Source organism: Triticum aestivum, chromosome 3B, assembly GCF_018294505.1.
Source record: "Triticum aestivum cultivar Chinese Spring chromosome 3B, IWGSC CS RefSeq v2.1, whole genome shotgun sequence".
In the NCBI taxonomy this organism is placed as follows: domain Eukaryota; kingdom Viridiplantae; phylum Streptophyta; class Magnoliopsida; order Poales; family Poaceae; genus Triticum; species Triticum aestivum.
The window spans coordinates 647,410,819-647,433,073 of NC_057801.1; the positions used below are offsets into that span (position 1 = coordinate 647,410,819).

General features: G+C 43.4%; 2 protein-coding genes across 6 annotated transcripts; both read left to right on the top strand.

Annotated features, from left to right (window-relative positions):
* The first annotated feature begins 6,818 nt into the window (after positions 1-6,818).
* LOC123065940 (uncharacterized) lies at positions 6,819-12,949 on the top strand. 4 transcript variants are annotated; one of them, XR_006431183.1, is made up of 7 exons: positions 6,819-6,898; positions 6,980-7,245; positions 8,543-8,663; positions 9,077-11,317; positions 11,429-11,745; positions 11,823-11,928; positions 12,000-12,685. XR_006431183.1 is itself a non-coding variant. In XM_044489124.1 (7 exons), exons 4-6 carry the CDS (start codon positions 11,510-11,512, stop codon positions 12,681-12,683), a joined length of 1,026 nt encoding a protein of 341 aa, XP_044345059.1. In that variant the 5' UTR covers positions 6,828-7,245; positions 8,543-8,663; positions 9,077-11,317; positions 11,429-11,509; the 3' UTR covers positions 12,684-12,685; positions 12,787-12,949. The 4 variants fall into 4 exon arrangements, 1 of the variants encoding a protein (XP_044345059.1); XR_006431181.1 differs by adding an exon at positions 12,787-12,949 and having other exon boundaries at positions 6,827-7,245; XM_044489124.1 differs by adding an exon at positions 12,787-12,949 and having other exon boundaries at positions 6,828-7,245.
* A 2,178-nt stretch (positions 12,950-15,127) lies between these two features.
* Positions 15,128-19,629, top strand: LOC123065941 (uncharacterized). 2 transcript variants are annotated; one of them, XM_044489126.1, is made up of 14 exons: positions 15,128-15,348; positions 16,250-16,764; positions 16,856-17,059; positions 17,167-17,259; positions 17,339-17,440; positions 17,523-17,864; positions 17,931-17,999; positions 18,091-18,219; positions 18,339-18,407; positions 18,487-18,561; positions 18,643-18,723; positions 18,822-18,908; positions 18,990-19,226; positions 19,315-19,629. In XM_044489126.1, the coding sequence occupies exons 2-14, from the start codon at positions 16,597-16,599 to the stop codon at positions 19,333-19,335; spliced, it is 1,677 nt and encodes a 558-aa protein (XP_044345061.1). In that variant the 5' UTR covers positions 15,128-15,348; positions 16,250-16,596; the 3' UTR covers positions 19,336-19,629. The 2 variants fall into 2 exon arrangements, with proteins under 2 accessions (XP_044345061.1, XP_044345060.1); XM_044489125.1 differs by having other exon boundaries at positions 18,487-18,723.
* The last annotated feature ends 2,626 nt before the right edge of the window (positions 19,630-22,255 follow it).

The following is a 22,255-nucleotide window of genomic DNA, read 5'->3' on the forward strand; positions in this document are numbered from 1 at the left end:
ATGTGGTGTATCGGCACGACGAACTGTAGCAATGGTGCATACTCAGGGAGAACACTTATACCTTGAAATTTAGTGAGGGATCATCTTATAATGCTACCGCCATACTAAGCAAAATAAGATGCATAAAAGATAAATATCACATGCAATCAAAATATGTGACATGATATGGCCATCATCATCTTGTGCCTTTGATCTCCATCTCCAAAGCACCATCATGATCTCCATTATCACTGGCTTGACACCTTGATCTCCATCGTAGCATCGTTGTCATCACGCCAACTATTGCTTCTACGACTACCGCTACCGCTTAGTGATAAAGTAAAGCAATTACATGGCGATTGCATTTCACACAATAAAGCGACAACCATATGGCTCCTGCCAGTTGCCGACAACTATGTTACAAAACATGATCATCTCATACAACAATTTATATCACATCATGTCTTGACCATATCACATCACAACAAGCCCTGCAAAAACAAGTTAGACGTCCTCTACTTTGTTTTTGCAAGTTTTACGTGACTGCTACGGGCTTCTAGCAAGAACCGTTCTTACCTACACATCAAAATCACAACTATTTTTCGTCAAGTGTGATGTTTTAACCTTCAAAAAGGACCGGCCGTAGTCAAACTCGATTCAACTAAAGTTGGAGAAACAGACACCCGCTGGCCACCTGTATGCGAAGCATGTCGGTAGAACCAGTCTCATGAACGTGGCCATGTAATGTCGGTCTGGGCCACTTCATCCAACAATACTGTTGAATCAAAGTAAGCAGTTGTTGGTAAGCAGTATGACTATTATCACCCACAACTCTTTGTGTCTTACTCATGCATATCATGTAAGCATAGACCTGGCTCTGATGCCACTCTTGGGGAACATAGCATGCAATTTCAAAAAAATTCCTACGCTCACGTAAGATCTATCTAGGAGATGCATAGCAATGAGAAGGGAAGTGTGTGTCCACGTACCCTCGTAGACCGAAAGCGGAAGCATTAGGTTAACGCGGTTGATGTAGTCGAACATCTTCACAATCCAACCGATCCAAGTACCGAATGTACGACACCTCCGTGTTCAGCACACTTCAGCTCGATGATGTTCCTTGAACTCTGGATCCATTAGAGGGTCAAGGGAGATTTCCATCAGCATGACACTGTGATGATGGTAAAGGTGATGTGATCCGCGCAGGGCTTTGCCTAAGCACTACGACACTATGACCGGAGGAGTAAACTGTGGAGCGGGGCACCGCACCCGGCTAAGAGAACAATTGATGTGCCTTTGGGGTGCCCCCTGCCCACATATATAAAGGAGGGCGGAGAGAGGCCGGCGGCCAGGAGGGGCGTGCCATAGGGGGAGTCCTACTTGGACTCCTAGTCCAAGTAGCTAGGATCCGCCCCCCTTTTCCTTTCTCCACCGGAGGGAATAGGAAGGAGAGGGAGAGGGAAAGGGAAGGGGGGCGCCCCCTCCCCTCCTACTTGTCCTATTCGGACACCCTAGGAGGGGACGCGCGGCAACTCCCACGGGCTTCCCTCTCTCTCCCTTAGGCCCATGTTAGTCCAAAACTTCCCTGGGGGGTTCCAGTAACCCCTCGGTACTCGGGAAAAATATCCGAATCACTCGGAACCATTCCGATGTCCGAATAAAACCTTCCAATAAATGAATCTTTACCTCTCGACCATTTCGAGACTCCTCGTCATGTCTGTGATCTCATCCAGGACTCTGAACAAACTTTGGTCACCAAAATACATAACTCATAATACAAATCGTCATCGAATGTTAAGTGTGCGGACCCTATGGGTTTGAGAACTATGTAGACATGACCGAGACACATCTCCGGTCAATAACCAATAGCAGAACCTGGATGTCATATTGGCTCCTACATATTCTTCGAGGATCTTTATCGTTCAAACCGCATAACAGCATACGCCATTCCCTTTGTCATCGATATGTTACTTGCCTAAGATTTGATCATCGGTATCATCATACCTATTTTAATCTCATTACTGGCAAGTCTCTTTACTTGTTCGGTAATGCATCATCCCGTAACTAACTCATTAGTCACATTGGGCTTATAGTGATGTGCATTACCGAGAGGGCCCAGAGATACCTCTACGATACACAGAGTGACAAATCCTAATCTTGATCTATGCCAACCCAACAAACACCTTCGGAGACATGTGTAGAGCATCTTTATAATCACCTAGTTACGTTGTGACGTTCGATAGCACACAAGGTATTCCTCCGGTATTCGGGAGTTGCATAATCTCATAATCAGAGGAACATGTATAAGTCATGAAGAAAGCAATATAAATAAAACTAAACGATCATAATGCTAATCTAACGGATGGGTCTTGTCCATCACATCATCCTCTAACAATGTGATCCTGACAACACATGTCTATGGTCAGGAAACTTAACCATCTTTGATTAACGAGCTAGTCAAGTACAGGCATACTAGGGACACTCTGTTTTGTTTATGTATTCACACATGTACTAAGTTTCCGGTTGATATAATTCTAGCATGAATAATAAACATTTATCATGATATAATGAAATATAAATAAAAAGTTTATTATTGCCTCTAGGGCATATTTCCTTCACCGGGCATTTTAAGCTTCAGATAAGCATAGTGCAGGACTGCATTAAAGCGAGCAAAAGTAGTTCATCCGGGTAGTGCGTGATAACCACCGCAAAAGGGGACGATGTCAAAGATCGGCTCTTCACTTCGAAAATTGTCTGGGGAGCCGAATACTACCTCCAGTGTTAATGAGCCCATGTAGCGGGCCTCCACGCCGGGTATCACACCTTTAAAGGTGGTGTTACGAGGCTTGATTCTTGATGGGTCAATGCCCATCTTGCAGACAGTATCTTGATAAATCAAGTTGAGACTGCTGCCGCCATCCATAAGGACTCTAGTGTGATGGTATCCATCGAAGATTGGATCGAGTACCAAGGCAACCGAACCCCCGTGTAGGATAATGGTTGGGTGATCCCTGCGATCGAAGGTGATCGGACAGGCTGACCATGGATTGAATTTTAGGGTGACAGGCTCTACGGTGTAGACATCCCTTAGTGCGTGCTTGCGCTCCCTTTTGGGAATGTGAGTGACATAGATCATGTTCACTATTTTCACCTTGGGGGAAACTTCTTTTGGCCCCCGGTGTTCGGCTGATGGGGTTTTTTATTGTGGCGTGGTTTACCATTGTTGTCCCTGGCCTCAGAAGTGCCAGGGTCATTGGAGCTGTTTCTTCTACGAGCCAACCAGTTATCTTCACCCGCACAGAAACGGGTCATGAGTGCAGTTAAAGCTGCCATGGACTTCGGCTTTTCCTGGCCAAGGTGTCGGGCGAGCCATTCATCACGGACGCTGTGCTTGAAGGCCGCTAAGGCTTCGGCGTCCGGACAGTCCATGATTTGGTTATTTTTAGTTAGGAACTGATTCCAAAGATTGTGAGCCGATTCGCCAGGTTGCTAGATTATGTGACTTACGTCATCAACATCCGGTGGCCGGACATGAGTGCCCTGAAAGTTGGCCCAAAGGGCATCTTCTAAATATTCCTAGCTTCCAATGATGTTCTCCGGGAGGCTGTTCAGCCAGTGTCATGCTGGTCCTTTCAACTTTAGAGGAATATATTTAATGGCGTGAAGGTCATCTCCATGAGTCATATGAATGTGGAGAAGGAAATCCTCGATCCAGACGGCCGGATCCATCGTTCCATCGTATTGCTTGATGTTTACGGGTTTGAACCCCTCTATAAACTGATGTTGCATTACCTCATCAATAAAGCACATAAGGTGTGCAGCATCCTTATACCGTGCAACATCACGGCGAAGATCGGATGACATCTAAGTTTGGTGCTAATCTTGAATATTGCAATGTTCATCACACCGGACTTCATAGTCGTTATCTCGTGTCGGGGCACGACCTCTTGATCCATAGACCGATCTGGTCTGACCGACCTTATTGGCCAGGTCCTGGTGCAAGTCATATGTATAGCCCGCAGCTGCTGTCTTCTTGCCTCTTCGGCGAGGGGTGCAGGTTGGTTTTCGGCTTGATGTGTCGTTTTGTCCCATCCACGTGGTGGTCGGTCTGGTTGATCTGCCTGATTGTATTTCGATGGTATTGGCTCAATGGCAACGTCGTCAAATTGTGGCAGCAACTTGCACTTGGGGTAACTTTTTATAGGTCGCTCGTGGCCGTACTCCTCGGCGGCTAGGACCTTTGTCCACCTTTCATTGAGCATATCATGTTCAGCTTTGAGTTGCTGCTGCTTCTTTTTCAAGCTCCGCGCAGTGGCGATTAGCTGTAGTTTGAAGCGTTCTTGTTTGAGGGGTTCCTTTGGGACGATAAAATCTTCGTCACCAAGGCCAACATCCTCTTCGGAGACTCGCATATAATTGTTGTCTTCCGAATCTTCATGATCGGCGTGTTGAGGGCTATACTGACCCTCCTCCCTCTCATCTTGTTCTGACGTGGGCTCGACGGGGTGTTCGGTGTCTTCAGCATTATCCGGAGTCTCATTGTCTCCGATGCCGTATTGTTGTCCCTTGCCCGACGCGATCGCGAGCGGCGCCGCTGGCGCCAGTGCTTTGGTGGTTCATCGACGGGCTTGTCCTTATCGGGGTTCTGATTATCCTCGTTGTCCTTTTCATCAGGAGTATCCACCATGTATACGTCATAGGTAGAAGTGGTCGTCCAATGCCCTGTTATAGGCGGGACTTGGCTTGATTCAACATCAGCATCGGCATCCATACCGTCGATGTCTTTGGATGTGTAGTCTAGTATGTCGGTTAAATCCTCGACAGTGGCTATTAAGTGGGTGGTGGGCGGGTCATAGAATTCCCTGCTCCCAGCCCCAAGCCCATGCTGGGTGCAGTTCCGAGGCAAAGCTTACATAATGGCGCGAGATCGCATCAAGCCCAATGCTTCGTCTAAGGGCGAAAGCTGGGTGGGAGTCTGCGGATCTGTAGGGCTGAGTTCGATGACAGACACCTGATGGGGCCGATCGATGCAAACCTCGACAGTTCGGAGTTGTCGACCAGAGGCGGGTCCAAGACCGTATCCGGGTCTCCAGTCGGAAGTTCTATCGTAGAAAAGAGTCCGGCGGGGCTGATCCTCCCGTCCTCGGACGATACAACCCGCTCCGGATCTAAGGCCAAGGCGGGTGTGAGGTTCGACCCCTAGACGGGATCTACGAGCGAATCCGAAGACTTCCTACATGGGGGCAAGGGGCGGCAACCGAGGCCGCAAACCCCTTGAAGATCAGATCTCCTTGGACATCGGCGACGTAATTCAGGTTTCCAAACCTGATCTGGTGGTCAGGGTGTAACAGTCGACCTGCTCAACGCGGCCGGTCGGGTTGGCACCAAACATGAAGCCACCAAATACAAAGACATGTCCGGGAAGAAAGGTTTCCCTGGACGCAACGTCATTGTTGATGAAGAGACGCGCCATCAATCCTTCTATTGACAATACAACGGAGCTCTCAATGAAAGCACCAATGTCGGTGTCAAAACCGGTAGATCTCGTGTAGGGGGGCAAGTTGTATGTATGAGGATCGATGGTAACAATGATCAAGGAGACACAATGTTTACCCAGGTTCGGGCCCTCTTAATGGAGGTAAAGCCCTACTCCTGCTTGCTTATATTCAATGAGTATATGGGTTACAAGAGTTGATCTACCTCGAGATCGTAATGGCTAAACCCTAGCTTGGCTAGCCTATCAATGTTCTGATCCTCCCTTCGGTCTAAGCCCTCCAGTTTATATAGATACCAGAGGGGCTTGGGGTTGTACAAAGTCGGTTTAACAGAAAGGAAATAACATATCTGGACACCTAAACTTGCCGTCCACACATACGGGAGTCCTAACCGGACACGGGAAGAGGTCATCTTCCTTATATCTTGACGGCCCATTAGTCCGGCCCATATCGAATAGACCGGACGCCCGAGGACCTCCTAGTCCAGGGCTCCCTCAGTGGACTACTCCCTCCTCATCATGGTGGCCGTCGGGATGATGAAGATGGCCACTGGTGATGATCTCCCCCTCCAGCAGGGTGCCGGAATGGGCTCCCAATTGGTTCTCGGTGGCTACAGAGATTTGCGGCGGCAGAACTTCCGATCTAGGGTCTCCCCGAGGGTTTTGGAACATTTGAGAATTTATAGGGTGAAGAGGGGGTGCGGGAGGCCCCCGAGGTGGGCACAACCCACTGGGGCGTGCATGGGGGCCCAGGCGCGCTCTGGTGGGTTGTGCCCCCCCTCGGGGCACCCCCCAGCTGCTGCTCTGGCCTATTGGTAGTCTTTTGGTCCATAAAAAATCCACAAAAAGTTTCGCCGTGTTTGGAGAACTTTCATTTCTGCACAAAAAAACAACACCATGGTAGTTCTGCTAAAAACAACGTCAGTCCGGGTTAGTTCCATGCAAATCATACCAAAACCATATAAAATTATTGTAAACATGGCATGAATACTTCATAAATTATAGATACGTTGGAGACGTATCAAACTCGTGAAAACCACACACTACAAGGATACCCCCTATAAAGCAACACATGTTCTACAATGTTTTACCTATATGGTGCAAAAATCACGATAGATACGGATATAAACGATGCAACATATGCGTTGTAGACTTGCACCTCGTGAGACCCTATTGAGTGCAACAGATCTTATATGTTGCCATTTATTTTTGCAAATTATTTGTGTTATAAAACTACAAATATACATAATTAAAAATAGAAATTAATTCAGCAAAAAAAAAGACACGCCGGTACACATGGTTAATAATGTGGCGCGAAAATCTGTGTTAACTGTCCTAGACAAACCAAATCGCGCGAAGTAACAAATCTTCCTCTTCTATTCTCGATCCAGATTGATATTGCCCTTCATATCCGGATCGATCTAGGTCTCTCCCTCTGACTACGACACAAATCAATCATCCAATCTCCTCTCGTTTTTTTACAGCAATCCAATCTCCTCTCGTTAGGCTTGAAGGCGGACGGAAAGGGGAGTGGCGAAAAGGCGGCGACGGACTGGCGAGCGGCGGGAAGGCGGCGACGGACAGGGTAGCGGCGGCTTTGCGGACAACACAGAAAGGAGAAGCAGCAAGACTGCGGTAGGAGGGATGGAAGTCATCTGCTAGCGTCCACTACTCCTCGGGCCGCCACTCCGACCTGCCCGCCGTCGGTGCGCTGCTCCTCCGGCCAGCCATCTTCTCCCTCGCCGTGCAGGATGGAAAGACTGACCACCGAGGTAAACCTCCCTCCTTCCCTTCTCCTCTCATCTAGTCAACTTATTTGTGGGCACCTGGAGACATGGCCGTGGGATGTAGGTGGATTTGGTAGATGACGAAGGGGATGGATTTCAGAGTTGTACAGTACCACTTGGGCTATGTTCAGTTGTTTGGACTACCCTCCATATTCAGACCAATTCCAATAGTCCGTGAAGGGACTACCAACATAAGTTCTATAGTTGTTTGGACTACTCTGTCAGCTCCCGTGACTGCCAGAATAAGTGCCATAACATTTTTTAAGCTAACCTGACTACCTTGGCTGTGTTGTTTTGTTCTATAGTTGCTTTTTGTGTGTAGATTACCACTGGAGTAGTATTGTAACTAAACGTGTTACCGTCTGAGTATTTCACTGATGTTATTTGGGTACTTCTGACTAGATTATTGATTTTCTAGAAACATCTCTATTGCTCTGCTATTTCTAGAACTTGACGTAACTGAATTATAGCTGTAGCTATGTAACTAAATCTGTTATTTTAGAACACCATTGGTTTTAATTGGGTACTGTCTTCTCGAAAGTGCAGTCGACTTTAGATTTCAGTTGTATCGATTTTCTGAACAATTGGAGAAATGATTCATATGATTTTTCGGGGAAAATGTCGAGTATAGATGCCAATGACATGGTTTGTGTATAGTTTCAGTTTATCTTTTTTCTCCACATTTTAAGCTTGTTGTTCCAGTTCACAACTGCCGTCTGCTAGGCAATGGTTTGACTGGTTCAAAACTCGTGTTTGTTTCCTAATCAGATACTACAAACGATGAATGTGCCACTTTTTTTTTCTAGTTGCGCTTTGAGTGCAGATTACTGAAGAACGTGTCCACTCTGTTTGTTTCTAACCCCTTGTCTTTTTTAGGGATTTTCTAGCCTATATTGATCTGCTCTCTCCAGAACTTCAAACCTTGATGTTCCAACTCCCAACCGCAGTCTGTTAGCCTACCACCAAAAAGGATGTTGGCTAACGATTTATCCGCGCTTTATTCGATGTTAGAAAAACAATGACTTAGATCATGCTATTTCATTGACAGTAGTGACTTATACCTGATGGATGAACAAGTGTTACTCTGAATTGGCTAACATAGGCAGCTACATGTTCTTGTCAATTTCTTAGCGTATTTTTGAGATCGAATTGCTGCTGTAACTAAATGTGTTCTGTGTGTACATCATTAATTTATTTGGCACTTGTATGTCATCTGCTTAGATTTTTTTTCTTTTTGTGAATTGTTAGATCAAAGGATTCAGATTGTACAATATGGTTCCAGGTGTTTGGGACTAGCTGAACTTTGGCCGCTGCTGTTGGTGTTGTATCATGATGAAAATTCAGTTCGTCAACAATTGAATTGGACTATTTGAACTTGCTAGCTGCTGTCGTACGTATAACAGGTGAAGGCTAGTTATACCATTTACTGCTTGTGATGTACTATTTGTTCACAGATTCTACCTAGCTGTACTATGTGTTCACAACTTTACTGTCATTCTGAGTTGTTGGATGTCAAGTTCACCAATGTTAGGAAATAGTGTACAATCTGGTTGCGTGTAGCATGAAGCAAAGATATATTCTGATGATTTCACTAGTTTTGTAGCCTAAATACTTCCAATCATGTTTTCCTATAGCCTACAGTTTATGAACTAGAAACAAGTATACATTTCTTATATATATTGTTGAAAAATGATATAATTGTGAATTTCTATTGTAGAACGTTAGGAACTTAAATCGTAAATCAGATATTTACAAGCTAAGCTTTTGCAATTCTTTCATGGTTACAACTGCAATAATATTTGTTATTTTTATGCAGTGTGCAATGGATTTAGAATCCACCAAATTACTATTGCGATTTCCAAGAGAAAGTACACAATACTCAGCTGGTGTAGATGAATTTCTGGAGTTTGCATATAAAGATATACCAGCGGATACAATGATCCGATGTCCATGTGAAGATTGTGTTCACACTGAAGTACTATCAAGGGATGATGTCCGTGGCCATTTGATGTGGAATGGAATGCTTCAGAGCTATGACAAATGGGTTTTTCACGGCGAGTCCTCATCCGATCACAATGATGATCAACAACCACAACTTGAAACTGAAGGAAATGCTAATATGCATGAAATGATTATGGATTCAATTAGGAAAATATATGATGGTGACGTGCCTATGAGTGATAGTACAGATTTTTCAAATCCACTTCCAGATGGAGCAACTAAAGAAGCAGAGGCATTGTACAAATTAATTCAAGATTCAGAGAAGCCTTTGTGGCCAGGATGTGAAATTGACTCAGCTTTCCTTACTTGCGCTTTTGTTCAATGCAAAATCCATGAACAAATGGTCTGATAAGTCATTTGGAGATCTACTTAATATTCTGCACATGGCTATTCCAAATGGAAAAGCTCTGCCCCAAAATTTTTATGAGGCCAAGAAGATCATATCAAAGTTTGGATTAGGATATCAGAAAATTCATGTCTACCCAAATAACTGTCAGTTGTTCTGGAAAGAGACAGAAAATGATGATTTTTGCTCTAAATGCAAGGCTTCTAGGTGGAAAGATAAAATGCCCGAAACCAAGTTAAGTAAAAAGGAAAGAAAGAGAGCTACGCCAATGAAAGTTCTAAGATACTTTCCAATCAAAGAGTGGCTGAAAAGGATATTCATGTGCAAAGAAACAGCAACTCTAGCTCGATGGCACGATGAAGGGTGCACCAAACAGCATGGAGTGATACGGCATCCAGCAGATTCCGAGGCATGGAAGAAATTTGATGAGAAGCATGGATTCGCTGATGATTGTCGTAATATTCGGTTTGCCATAGCAACAGATGGATTTAATCCATATGGGATGTTGAGCAATAAATATAGTTGTTGGCCAGTTGTGCTAGTCATGTATAACCTGCCTCCAAAGCTATGCATGAAGAAATCTTATCTTTCATTGGCTTTGATTATTCCTGGACCTAAGAGCCCTGGAGATAAGACTCATGTTTTTATGCAACCTCTTTTAGAAGATCTGAGAGATCTTTTTGTGAATGGGATGACAACCTATGATGCATCCGAACAGAAAACATTTAAACTCAGAGCGGTTGTCTTGTGGACCATAAATGACTTCCCAGCATTAGGAATGCTTGCTTCATATATGGTGCATGGAGATTATGCATGTCCACCTTGTGGTGCAAATGTATGGACCAAGTGCTTGAAGTATGGCAAGAAAGCTTGTTTTATGGGTCACCGGCGATTTCTGCCACCTGATCATGAATTTCGTAATGATGCTTCTGCTTTTGATGGAACAACTGATAATAGAACAGAGCCTATAACCTATTACGGCCGTTCCGTATTAGATGACATAGCTGCATGTGGAGATTTTAGTACCTCAAAAACTTACAAAGGAAAAAGTAGTCTATTCACATTACCATATTGGGACAGTAATCAACTTCGACATAATCTGGATGTGATGCATATAGAGAAGAATGTGTGTGATAATATTCTTGGCACACTTCTCAATTTGGATGGGAAGTCAAAAGATAATGTACAGGCTCGTCAAGATCTTGAAGATATGAATATTAGAGGGGATCTCCACCCACAAAAAAAACCTTCAGGCAAGTATTACTTGCCATCAGCTATCTTTACCATGTCTAAGAAAGAAAAGCAATTATTCTGCAAAGTTATTCATGGTATAAAAGTTCCTGATGGATATTGTGGAAATATATCAAAGTGTGTGAATTTTACTGAAGGAAAAATTAGTGGTCTCAAAACACATGATTGTCATGTCCTATTGCATCAATTTCTGCCAATTGCTGCGAGAGGTATTCTTCCAGACGATGTTACAGCAGTGCTATTTGAACTGTCATCATATTTTCGAGGCATAAGTTCAAAAGTTCTTCATGTTGATGAGCTTGACCGTTTGGAAGAAAGAATCAAACTTACACTCTGCAAAATGGAGATGATATTTCCTCCTGGTTTTTTCACTGTTATGGTGCACTTAGTTGTCCATTTAGCAAGTGAATGTAAAATAGCAGGACCAGTTGCATATCGATGGATGTGCTTCATTGAAAGGTAATTTATTGAATATACATTGATAGCTTATTACAATCTTTCTCTCCTAAATTTGTTACAGTCTTTTTTTGCATATACATTTATAACTTATTGGATATATATGTGCTATAGGTATCTTGGTGAGCTAAAGTCCTTTGTTCGGAACAAAGCTCGTCCAGAGGGTTCAATTGCAGAATTTTATCGTATGAGTGCATGACATTTTGTTCAAGATATCTACAGGGTTTCTCCACCAAGCATAACCAACCATCAAGGAATGATGACAACCCACAGGACTCTGAATCTTCAATATTTTCACAACAATCTATGTTGTTTCCTCCAGTAGGGAAACCATTGGGAAGACCAATGGCATACACTTTAACGGATAAGGAGGCAACACAAGCCCACAGATATGTGTTGTTCAACTGTGATGCTGTGAAGCCATATTTAGAGTAAATGTCATGCCACTATCTCTTCATTTTTTAATTAATAAGTTTTAAACTGAAATAGTGGTCTTTGTATTTTGTAGAGAACATGGGGCTTATTTGAGAAGGAAGAATCGCAAGAAGCGCATAGATCCAAGGACCTTTGAGAAGATGCAGCATGAACAATTTCCTGAATGGTTCAAGGATCATGTAAGTACAATGATTCAACTTATTTAGAATTAGAATGTAGCTTATGCACTCTATTATTTGTGTTCCTATAGGTGATGCAGTTGGAGAGGGAGAAAGGTAGTGACAACATCAATGAGGAAATTAGATGGTTGGCCCGTGGTCCACTTGAGGTTGCAACGAAACATAGGGCATTTAATATTCAAGGATACAGATTTAGGCCGAAGCGTTATGACAAAGTAACTCAAAATAGTGGAGTTGTTGTGACAGCAAAAACGTCAAGCTACTCTTCTGCACGTGATAAAAATCCTATTCTTGGAAATGTCATGTACTTTGGAAGGATTGTGGACATTATTGAGTTAGACTATTTCCGAAAATTTTCTGTGGTGCTATTTAAATGTGAATGGGTTGATGGTACCGAAGGAAAAGGTATGCAAATAGATAAGTATGGGTGTAGACTTGTGAATTTCTCTAGTCTAACTCACACTGGTAAAAAGGCAAAGGATGAACCTTTTGTATTTGCCAATCAAGTTGACCAAGTATTCTACGTGGATGACCATCTTTATCCAGGATGGTCAATTGTTTTGAAGATGATGCCTCGAGATAATTTTGATATGGGTGAAGAATGGAATGATGTGGAAACAGAACCTTATCATGTCAGTAAATTCTTTCAGCTTTTTGATACTGCCCATCAGAAACAAAATTGGATGAGAAGAGATATAGAGGGAGAAACTGTAGATGCTCCTATAGTGTCAAGTGATGACACAGTACCTGAATAAAGGTGAGGTTCCAATGTGATTATGTTATTTACATTCTTAGTATCATTGCTGCAACTTATGTCATTCTGGACATGAAACTTACCACTATTGCTTCTGAATGCAGGTTTGATGGATAATTGAAAAGTCACCTATCTGAATATGTGGAGCCTACTTGAAGTGACGAATTCATTAGTGTTATTGCTATTTTTTCTTTAATGTTTATGTACTTTATAATTCAGACAAGAATATTTGTAGGTGTGACAGGCCTAATAAAGTGCCAATACTTGATCCCAAATATGTTGGTTCCACGAGTAGCATAGAAGTGTTAAAAAATATTTCTTTATAGAAGGAGTACATACGTACTTGATCTAGTCCAATTTCAATTGATGGCGGTGCCTTCTGCTCACCCTCGCGGCTTCGCTGAGTCGCCGTCGCCGCATACTGGTCGCCTCGCCTCGTCCCGTGCATGCGCATGCCTGATGCAAGTGACCGGTGTGGATGTGAAGCCAGGGATAGCTCACAAAACTTAAAAATTATATCGAAAGAATTACTGTACGTACGTATTTGCACCAGAATTTAGGTATGGCATGCGCCAAACCTGGCCAGATAGCTGGCTTCCGCACTGCTCCTTGTTTGGTACAGCGCGCCATCAGGAGGGAGAAGCCTCGCGGTGCATCAGACAACGCGTCTGGTGTAGCACGCGACCAGTAATTCTGATGCAGGTTTAGCGTGAGGCATAGGGACAGATTGGAATTTCAGCAGCGCTGTTTTTTCTTACAAAATTTCATACCTTTTTATTATAATATATTAATTAATGATATTAAAACACACATATACAATTAAATACGCGCGCTCAAATTCCCTTGAACCGGCATCAAAATTGGGAGGTTTGTGGACGTCCCGACTCGTGCTAATATACGTGGTCCCTGCCTTGGCGCGCACAGCGCCGCCGTCGGTCTGATCAACTGATCACGCGCCTGTTTTCGCCAGGCACGCCCCCGAGCATGCGCCTACCGCAGAATGAGCCACAGGTTGTCGTCGCGTCGTCCCTTCGTACCGCTGCATCGCCGCCCCAAGGTTTTCCCGCCGGCTGCCCCGACCAGGTACTTCGACACCGATCACCCCGACTCGACATCGACCAAGGCGCTCTGCACATGGCTACCTCGACCATGGCTACCACCACCGTACACTCACGGCTATCTCGACAACGGCACAAAGGGCTACCGCCTTGCTTGGGCAATCTCATCAGTTTCCACTCCACACACGACTTTCGCGATGCATCGACCGTTATGACTGTAGGGTGGATGTCCGTTGGTTTACCTTCGGATTCTTCTCCAATGTCACCATATGCGCCGCTACCGTTCTGACTGCGGGGCAGGGGAGGGGGGGGGGAGATGTTGAGTATCGTGATTAGATTGGAAACATAGGATAGACTAGGAAGTATTCTAGTTTGTTTTGTACTCCAAGTAGATCATGTACTTCTATATATACGCCCACGAGGCTCGGTCAATAAACATCGATTCAACCAATCTCCCTCTACCCTTCCAACAGTAGGATATGATCCGATCCGATCCTCTCCTGGACAGGCAAGATGGGTAAGTCGGGTTCTCCAGGATGGTTCTCCGCACCAACTGAACGATCAGTCTTTTGGCCGATCCTCCTCCTCTGCGCCTTTGAAGGAGGAAGGTCTTGCTCTACTCGGATGATGTAGAGCATGATCAGCCGCCACTCCTCGACGAGGCTACCGCAACAGATGAGGAGTTCCAACCACAGTTTGAAGCTCATTCCGTGATCACGGTTTGGCACCGCGCTTGTCGATGCCTTGTGGCCCCATTGCTGCCATCGCCGCCCTGTTGGTGCCCGCTCGCCGTGAACTAGGAGCCATACCTGGCGCTCATGAACGCACGCAGGTGAATCGTGCATTACCTTCGACACGGCAGCTGGAGAACGTCGCCGCAGTGTCCTGGGGGCGGGAAAGTCAGTGGACGGATGCAACGCACCACACCGTGTCGTGTTCGAGATGTCAGACGTCTTGCCGGACTAGGTCCTCGCAAACGACGTGCTGGCGGAGGCCTATGCGCCGCCTCAATGGGAGGGGCGGGCAGAACGGTGCGACGTTCGCGGCCGACGCTGGCCTGTGGGCGACGGGGGAGGAAGCTGAGCGGCTACACCGACGGCAGGTCGGCCAATCAGCCCGTTTTGACTAATAAATAACATTATTAGTTCATCCATTTTGCATTGAATTTGTACAAACATAGAAGAAGCACGTTGTGTTGGCACAAATATATGTGCAAGTGCCTGTCAAGGGCCAGATGATAATAAAAAATATTATAATTTTTTTCGCTTCAAATTTGTAGTCTCTTGTTTTTTTTTTTGATTTCACACCAATTTTTCCCTTTCCCTCTATTCTCTCCCGCCAAGAGCCACTAATTCTAGTCAAAAGAAAATAAGTACGCGCGCTTCATTAACATCAGCTCTCGCGAGGAGGTAACTACGCCAACAAAATCGGAAACCTCCTCCCCCTCCCCCATATCAACGCAGTTCCCTTCTTCTTCTTGTACAAAAGATCCCTTCTTGAGCGGATCAATCGTGGCCAGCCCTCCCTCCTGAGTCTCACAGCTCGCCCCGCCGATTCCACCATTGAGGCTGAGGGCACCAGGGGCGTGTCTTGTTCAACAACTGGGCGGTAAGCAGATCAATCCCCACACCTGATTCATAGAAACAGAAGGTAAATTCTGGTATGACTTGAAGATTTTGCCTCGCCCCCTTCTTGGTTCAGATCTGGCCCTTCTATCCTTAATAATTACTCTTCTCTTGAGTGAATTCGATAGTGCACACCAAGTGTTTGATAGTTGTCCTCTGTTATTGGTTTAGAATTTTGGGGAGCCTTCAGATAGAGTTGGTTGCTTCTGGTAACTATTGGGGTGTCAGGTGCGGACGCGTGCAGTATTTCAATCTAGTTCTGCACCATTACTACCTTGGCGACTTCAATCTCTTCATAGACTTTCTTTATGGAACTCTAATTCTGAATATCATGTTCTTGTTGGGTAGTATAGTTGGGTTAGTTCTTATGAGTATCAGACCATGATCTGCGGCCCCCAATAATTTGAATGCTAATGTTTTATGAATACTAGAACATGATGTGCAGCAGCACAACTCACAGTCCAGTCTGCAAACAACACACTTGTTCTGAAAATAAATGTTAGTGACTTGAGAATAACATTTCGTCAGCCTAGCTATATTGGTTGTGCATGAACCAAACGTCCTTAACAGAAAAGAGAATGAACGTGGGTGTCCTTGACCTTATCATCCTCTTACTATGCATGGATAGTGTTATACCTGAATATGTGTGCCCCCTCCCCCTAGCAAACACCAAGTTAAGCACCATACCACATCAAGTACAATGTGGTCTGACTTATTTTGTTGATTCCAGGGGTAGTAATTACTTGATAACATGATTGTTTGAGATGAAATCTGAATTAATCGTCTCCACATCTATTGGGATGACTGTCATAAGGTCGAGTAGGACCACAAAATATTGTCTTTTGCAAAAATTATTGAAACTTTTGGTCATTTCAATGTTGCAGCAGATATGTCACAGACAAGAATTAACGTTGTTGAATCTAATGAAGAATATATGGTGGAAGAACCGATCGAACATCATAATTCTGCTGCAAAAGATGTTGAATCATCCGATGTCCATGAAAGAACTACTAACGATGAAGAAGGTTTCACAGATTGTGATGACGCTGATGCGGATGAAAGCGAAGATGGTAAGTTTGTTGCTCATTACTTACCGTTTGCAATATATGATTATTCTTTATTGTAACATATAATTCATGGTTCTATATATTGAGCTGAAAATGCAAAAACAAAAGAGCGTAAGAAGAGGAAGCTGAAATATATTTGGAACCTTCCAAAAGGGAAAAGGATAATGGTTCGCTGCAATGACATAGATCAGCCAGTTGGAAAAGAGGCTAAACATCTTGGGGATTTTCTTGGCTCGGTTGCAAGGAATGGATCACTATGCTGCTTGAGCTACAAGGATTGGAGATTGCTCAAAACTAAAACAAATGTAAAGGCTATACTAGATCAAGTGAAGGTAAAAGTTAATCCATTGAATATCCTTTAGTAGCTTGTTCTATGTTGCCTTACATTACACTCACCCTATTTATGTTGTAATTGTTTTGTAGATGAGGTTCCTTTACCCTCCTCGCATGGAAAAGTATATATTGAAGATAATTGGAGATAGATGGAGGCAACATAAGTCCGACCTGAAAGCAATGTATTTTGATGAGAAAAAAAGCACCAAAGCCAATTACAACAATAAACCAAATTCCGTGACTCCGGATCAGTGGAGATCTCTAGTTAATCATTGGACAACCCAGAAAGCGAAGGTACTTAAAAGAATTCCATTTTCAACTTTCCTTGTTGGACTTTATATATTGCTGTGTAGATACGATGAAAGATATGCACATAATTGATTTGAGTTATTCTTTGGTAGGGGATTAGTGCTACAAACAGAAATAATTGTTCAATGAGGAAGTCTACACATACTACTGGGACAAAAAGTTTCCCTCGTAAGAGGGAAGAAATGGTAAATTATAATAACTTCATGCATCACTCTTCCATTCATGTTTTCTAATGTAATTCATGTTTACATTACATATCAACAGAAAGATGCAGATCCTGAAAAGAAGTACCCTCATAGGGCTCACTTGTTCATGCACACGCACAAGCCGAAAACTTGCAAGAACAAAATCATTAATGCTCATGTGGTACATTTACAAACTCTCAACCGTTCGTATTTGAATTTGATATTGTATATATTCTTATTATTCACATTGTTCCTGTATTTAGGAAGAATTGAAAGATATTATGGACAAGAACCCTGAATTAGCAGATAACAGCGATGGAAAGACTGCATGGAAAGGAGATGCGTTGAACAAAGTATTAGGGGATGACAAGCCTAGCCATGTACATGGTTTGGGACTAGTTCCAAACCCAAAAAAACTTTTTGATGTTTCCACTTCACATGTATTCCAGAATACACATTTTACTTTGGTGGAGGATACACCAAATGAAGATATGCTAGCTTTTAGAGTTGAAATGGAAAAAATATATCAAGTAAATAAAAATCAGGATGCTAAAATTATGGAACTAGAGGAGAAGATGAGAAGAATGGAAAGACAACCAAATCAGGTAAATTTCTAACAAATGCAAGCTTCATTTATTTTGTGGACTAACCTTTCTGTACTCCTATCATAGGAAATTTCAGATCCAATGGCTACAATTGGGCTTGAACCTTCGGTTGATGGACACAACTCAAACAGAAAAGTTTGTATCTTGTCAAAGTACACAATAAAATTCCTCAAATTTCACTCCAGAAATTATTTCTCAATTAATATTTATGTTATGCTATCTGTAGAGAGTGCTTGCTCCTCAGGTTGATGGACTCCATCTTGTTAAAAAACGATCAAATAATTTACAGAACAAGCCAAGTGGATCAAACGATGCAGATTTGCAAGCATCAAACAAGAATTCTGTTTCAGATAAGGTTTGTCTACTTAAATACTCTTTACAACCTGTCATTGCTGAGTTTTAAGTTGTTGTGGTTGCACTTTTTGCAATTGCATATAAAATACCCAAAACTTGATGTGTATCATTTTATCCTAGAACAAAGAAACTATGGTTCATAATGGTGGCAGTTCACAACAACTAGAAAAATGCTCTGCTGCACACAAGGTATCATCATAGTCCCATATACAAAGTTATGATCAAACTATAGTGCTCCCATGTTTATGTCTTTACTTGTTGCTATCAGAATGCTGTCCAGAACCAAGAAACTCCTCATAATTTCAGTGCTCAGCAAGGGGAAATAAATTCTGCTGCACATAAGGTATATTTCCGTTACCATATACAATATGTTCAAAATATATTGCTCCGATGGTTATGTATCTACAGGTCGTCTTGCTATCAGAATGTTGTTCCGAACAAAGAAACTTTGCTTGAGAATGTTAGTGCACGTCGAGGAGAAAAAACTTCTGTTGCAAACAAACTGGTATGTTTTCATAATCACATACACATTTCTGTTCAAACTATAATGCTAGCTTGTTTATTTGTTTATGACTTATTCTTTGCTATCATACTGTTGTCCAGACCAAAAAAACAACAAAAGGTGCCAATGCAAGCAGTAAGAGTGCTCAAAGTGGTTCGCTGAGCTGGTTGTGTGCTAGTGAATTACCTGTAAGAGTGCTCATTCATTTAAGATGTTCCTCTGTTTACTTTCTGTTTTTCTCATATGGTTACTTTGATTTTCTCTAACAGGCAGGAACTAAAGTATTCTTGAAGAGCCTGAAAAACCATAACAGGGATGTAGCTCTTGCTACAGTTGTAAGTTGTGATCCTAACTTTAAACTTGATGGTGCTGAAATTAGGAATGAATTCTGGGCAGTGCATGTTGATGTGGCACTTGTGAAAACTGAAAATTTGGTACGGAGTCGCAAAAACTGCACTACTCTCGGTAATGCAGAAAAAACAAAGATTGCATGGCCCTCTACCTTTGTACGTGACTAATATCTTGCCTCTATTATTACTTGCATCATGTCATTGCATTGTGTGTTAACGGTTCATTTTGTTTTCTTGTTTGTAGATTCAAAAGATAAATGGATGAGTATATGGGTGGGTGGCAAGTGTACTGCAATGATGATGTTCATATTCTGCTTCATGATGGTGACGATGATGGATGCTTTCAGTTTTAGTTATGTTGTGGGGATGATGTTCTTGTTGGATGTTGCTCCTCGATTAAGTTTTAGTTAAGTTGTAGGGAAGTTGAATGCTTTAGTTTAAGTTTCACTGTCAAGAAAGTAGTTAGATTATGCATCACGTTTGGATGATGTTCCTCTTGTAATATCCACTATTGTAATCCAACAATTTTATCTCATATATGATATATGATTTCTTCCTGTTGTCGGTATATTCTCTTGTTTTTCCTTCACTTGAAATACACAATTACATGGAGCATTGATTACATATAAATGATGATGATGATGATGATGATCATAATAATAATAATAATAATAATAATAATAATAATAATAAATCTGTGCCAACACTTGAAGCGTTGGAAATTCTTCGTTGCCAAGTAATGGGATTTTGATTCTTGTACATTAACCACCAACATATAAAACTGTTGTAGAAGTCTCCTTTATCTGTTGTAGTCTTGCAACGGTTCCTTTTACCAACGGCAATATAAGCGTTGCATTATGCGCTAGCAACACTGGATAAGGCTACGCATCTCAAACCGTTGGTAAAGACACTAACAACGCATATATGGGCTTTTAGATACGGAAAAAAGTGTTGCTATAGAGGGGGTCTTGTTGTAGTGACAAGAGGAAAGGACAGACGACACATGTTCAAAAACATTGGCAAGAAATCTTCATTGAAGTGGATTTCTGCAACCACCATGCTCACCACTTGCCATCTTCGGACACGAAGAAGAACCATCGCCCTATGAGGTCTTTGTGAGCCTAAGAAGAGGCATGCCACCCGCAATGCCCTTGTTGTTGTGGCATGTCGACCGGGGATCATCCTCATGCTCCTTGAAACCTTTATCTACCACATGTCGTCGAGGCAGAACGCTGGAACTGCCACCCACGAGCCACCAACCTTCTTCTTGGACCTTCATGTTGCCCAACACAAAGATGACACAACACGAGACAGAATCCACCACAAACACAAAAAACACCATGAGATTCATCGCTTCAAGGAAACGATGAAACAAGGTGCCTACATATCCCTCTAGTTCCTCACCATGGGTGCGTCGAGATAGGCTGAGATCGAGCAAAATTTATTCCAAATGCCGGCGTCAGCCCCCATCCAAACGTGTTGTAGGGCACACTAACCCTAACCCTAACTACATCCAAGGCAGAGAGCCGGGGTTTCCCCACCCAACCGTCAACAGAATGATGACTGGAGGGGGAGAGAACCATAGCCTCACCGGTAGGGCGAGGGAGGAGTTCATCCTCTCCCTGGTTGCCTTTCTTCGGGACCAGAGGGAGTGAAGCGGTTTGTAAATTATGAGCCATTGAAGTACCTTGGTCCTCAAAGAAAAATTGGAAGAATTATGGCCAACGGCTATGACCATCTTTAATCCATACCATAACACATTTGACGTGTGTCAGTGTCTAACAACCTGACATTGTGTTGTATGCAACAACCCTTTGTGAGTTCTGCCAAGGGCTGAACGTGTTTGGTTTCCTAAGTCATCGATCATCGGGGAGTGGATGGCAAGTAATAAAGTACACTGAAACTACCCAGATTCAGGCGACCATCGAGGTGTGATACCATACTCCTGCTAAGAGTGATATTTCGTGATGATCTAGCTAAAATGTGTTTGGTGTATCCGCCTTAATTGGTAGGCCGCAGTCTTCCTCTATTTATACTACTTTCATTCTTCCTTTCCGCCCCGGGGGTTCTTCGTTGGCCCAGTATAAACAAAGGAAAAGTGGAAGCCGTCCATACCGGATCAATGCGACTAGTCATGGCACTCATGTTCATAACGAGCAAGTGGTTGCCGGACACTGCCCCTGTAACCGCACGCGAGGCAGGTGAATCTCCATCGCCCACTGTTGATGATCCGAGGGAATGGCATGCCTCGTCGGAGCCCATAATGCTAAGGACGGCTCTGTTGTGCCTCATCTTAGCTGCTGACGACGTTTGCAGTAGCGGGTTGGCATGCATTTAATGCTTCTGGCAAATAGGTACCCCGCTTCTTTCATGAAGAAGAAAACCGTCGGGCGTCGTGCTTCCCGGGAGGGCCCGGGAAGCATTTGTCGGGGCTAGGTGCCCCGCAAAGCACCTAGCACGGGGACCTCATGGTCTCGGTCCTTAATTGACGAGTTGTCATGCCTCAAATCGTGTTGTCTGGTGTGGCGTCACTTGCCAGGCGCCATCGTCAAGGGCCAGGTCCATTGGCCCAGGGTACCTTGGTTCCTATTCGACCGATAACATGGCAGCGCCTATATCATAGAGTTACCTCCAAACAATATTATTTACCATTGCGCCTATATCATAGAGTAATGATAGACCAATACACATGAACACAAAAATTCGGACACCATTTCTAGTTTGTCTCTTTTTCCTATGTGTAGATCGAATTAAATATGAATTGGTGGGACTATAGACACATGTTTCGTTAATCGCCACATTTTTTTAAAAATATGAGATCAAGCACTGGTACGCTACAAATCCCCCCCCCCACCCCCCCGACACTGGCCGAGCCCGCGGTTGAATTGATGGGCCAAGCAAAACTGGGAACTAACAAGCCATGTGCATGATGCTCAAAAAAAAAACAAGCCATGTGCATGGGGATTTCATCTACTATACCATCATTGTGAGCCATGGAAAGACCTAGGCCCTCAAAGAAAAATCGAAAAGAAGCATGGGCGCCACAGCTATGTCCATCATTGTTCTCTGCCAGTGGACAACTGGCATGGTAACGCCTATATGAATAACGACGGTCCCATACCGTTTACCGTTAGTAAAAGACCTCGACAATAATTCTTAACCACGAACATGCATAACTTAAATGT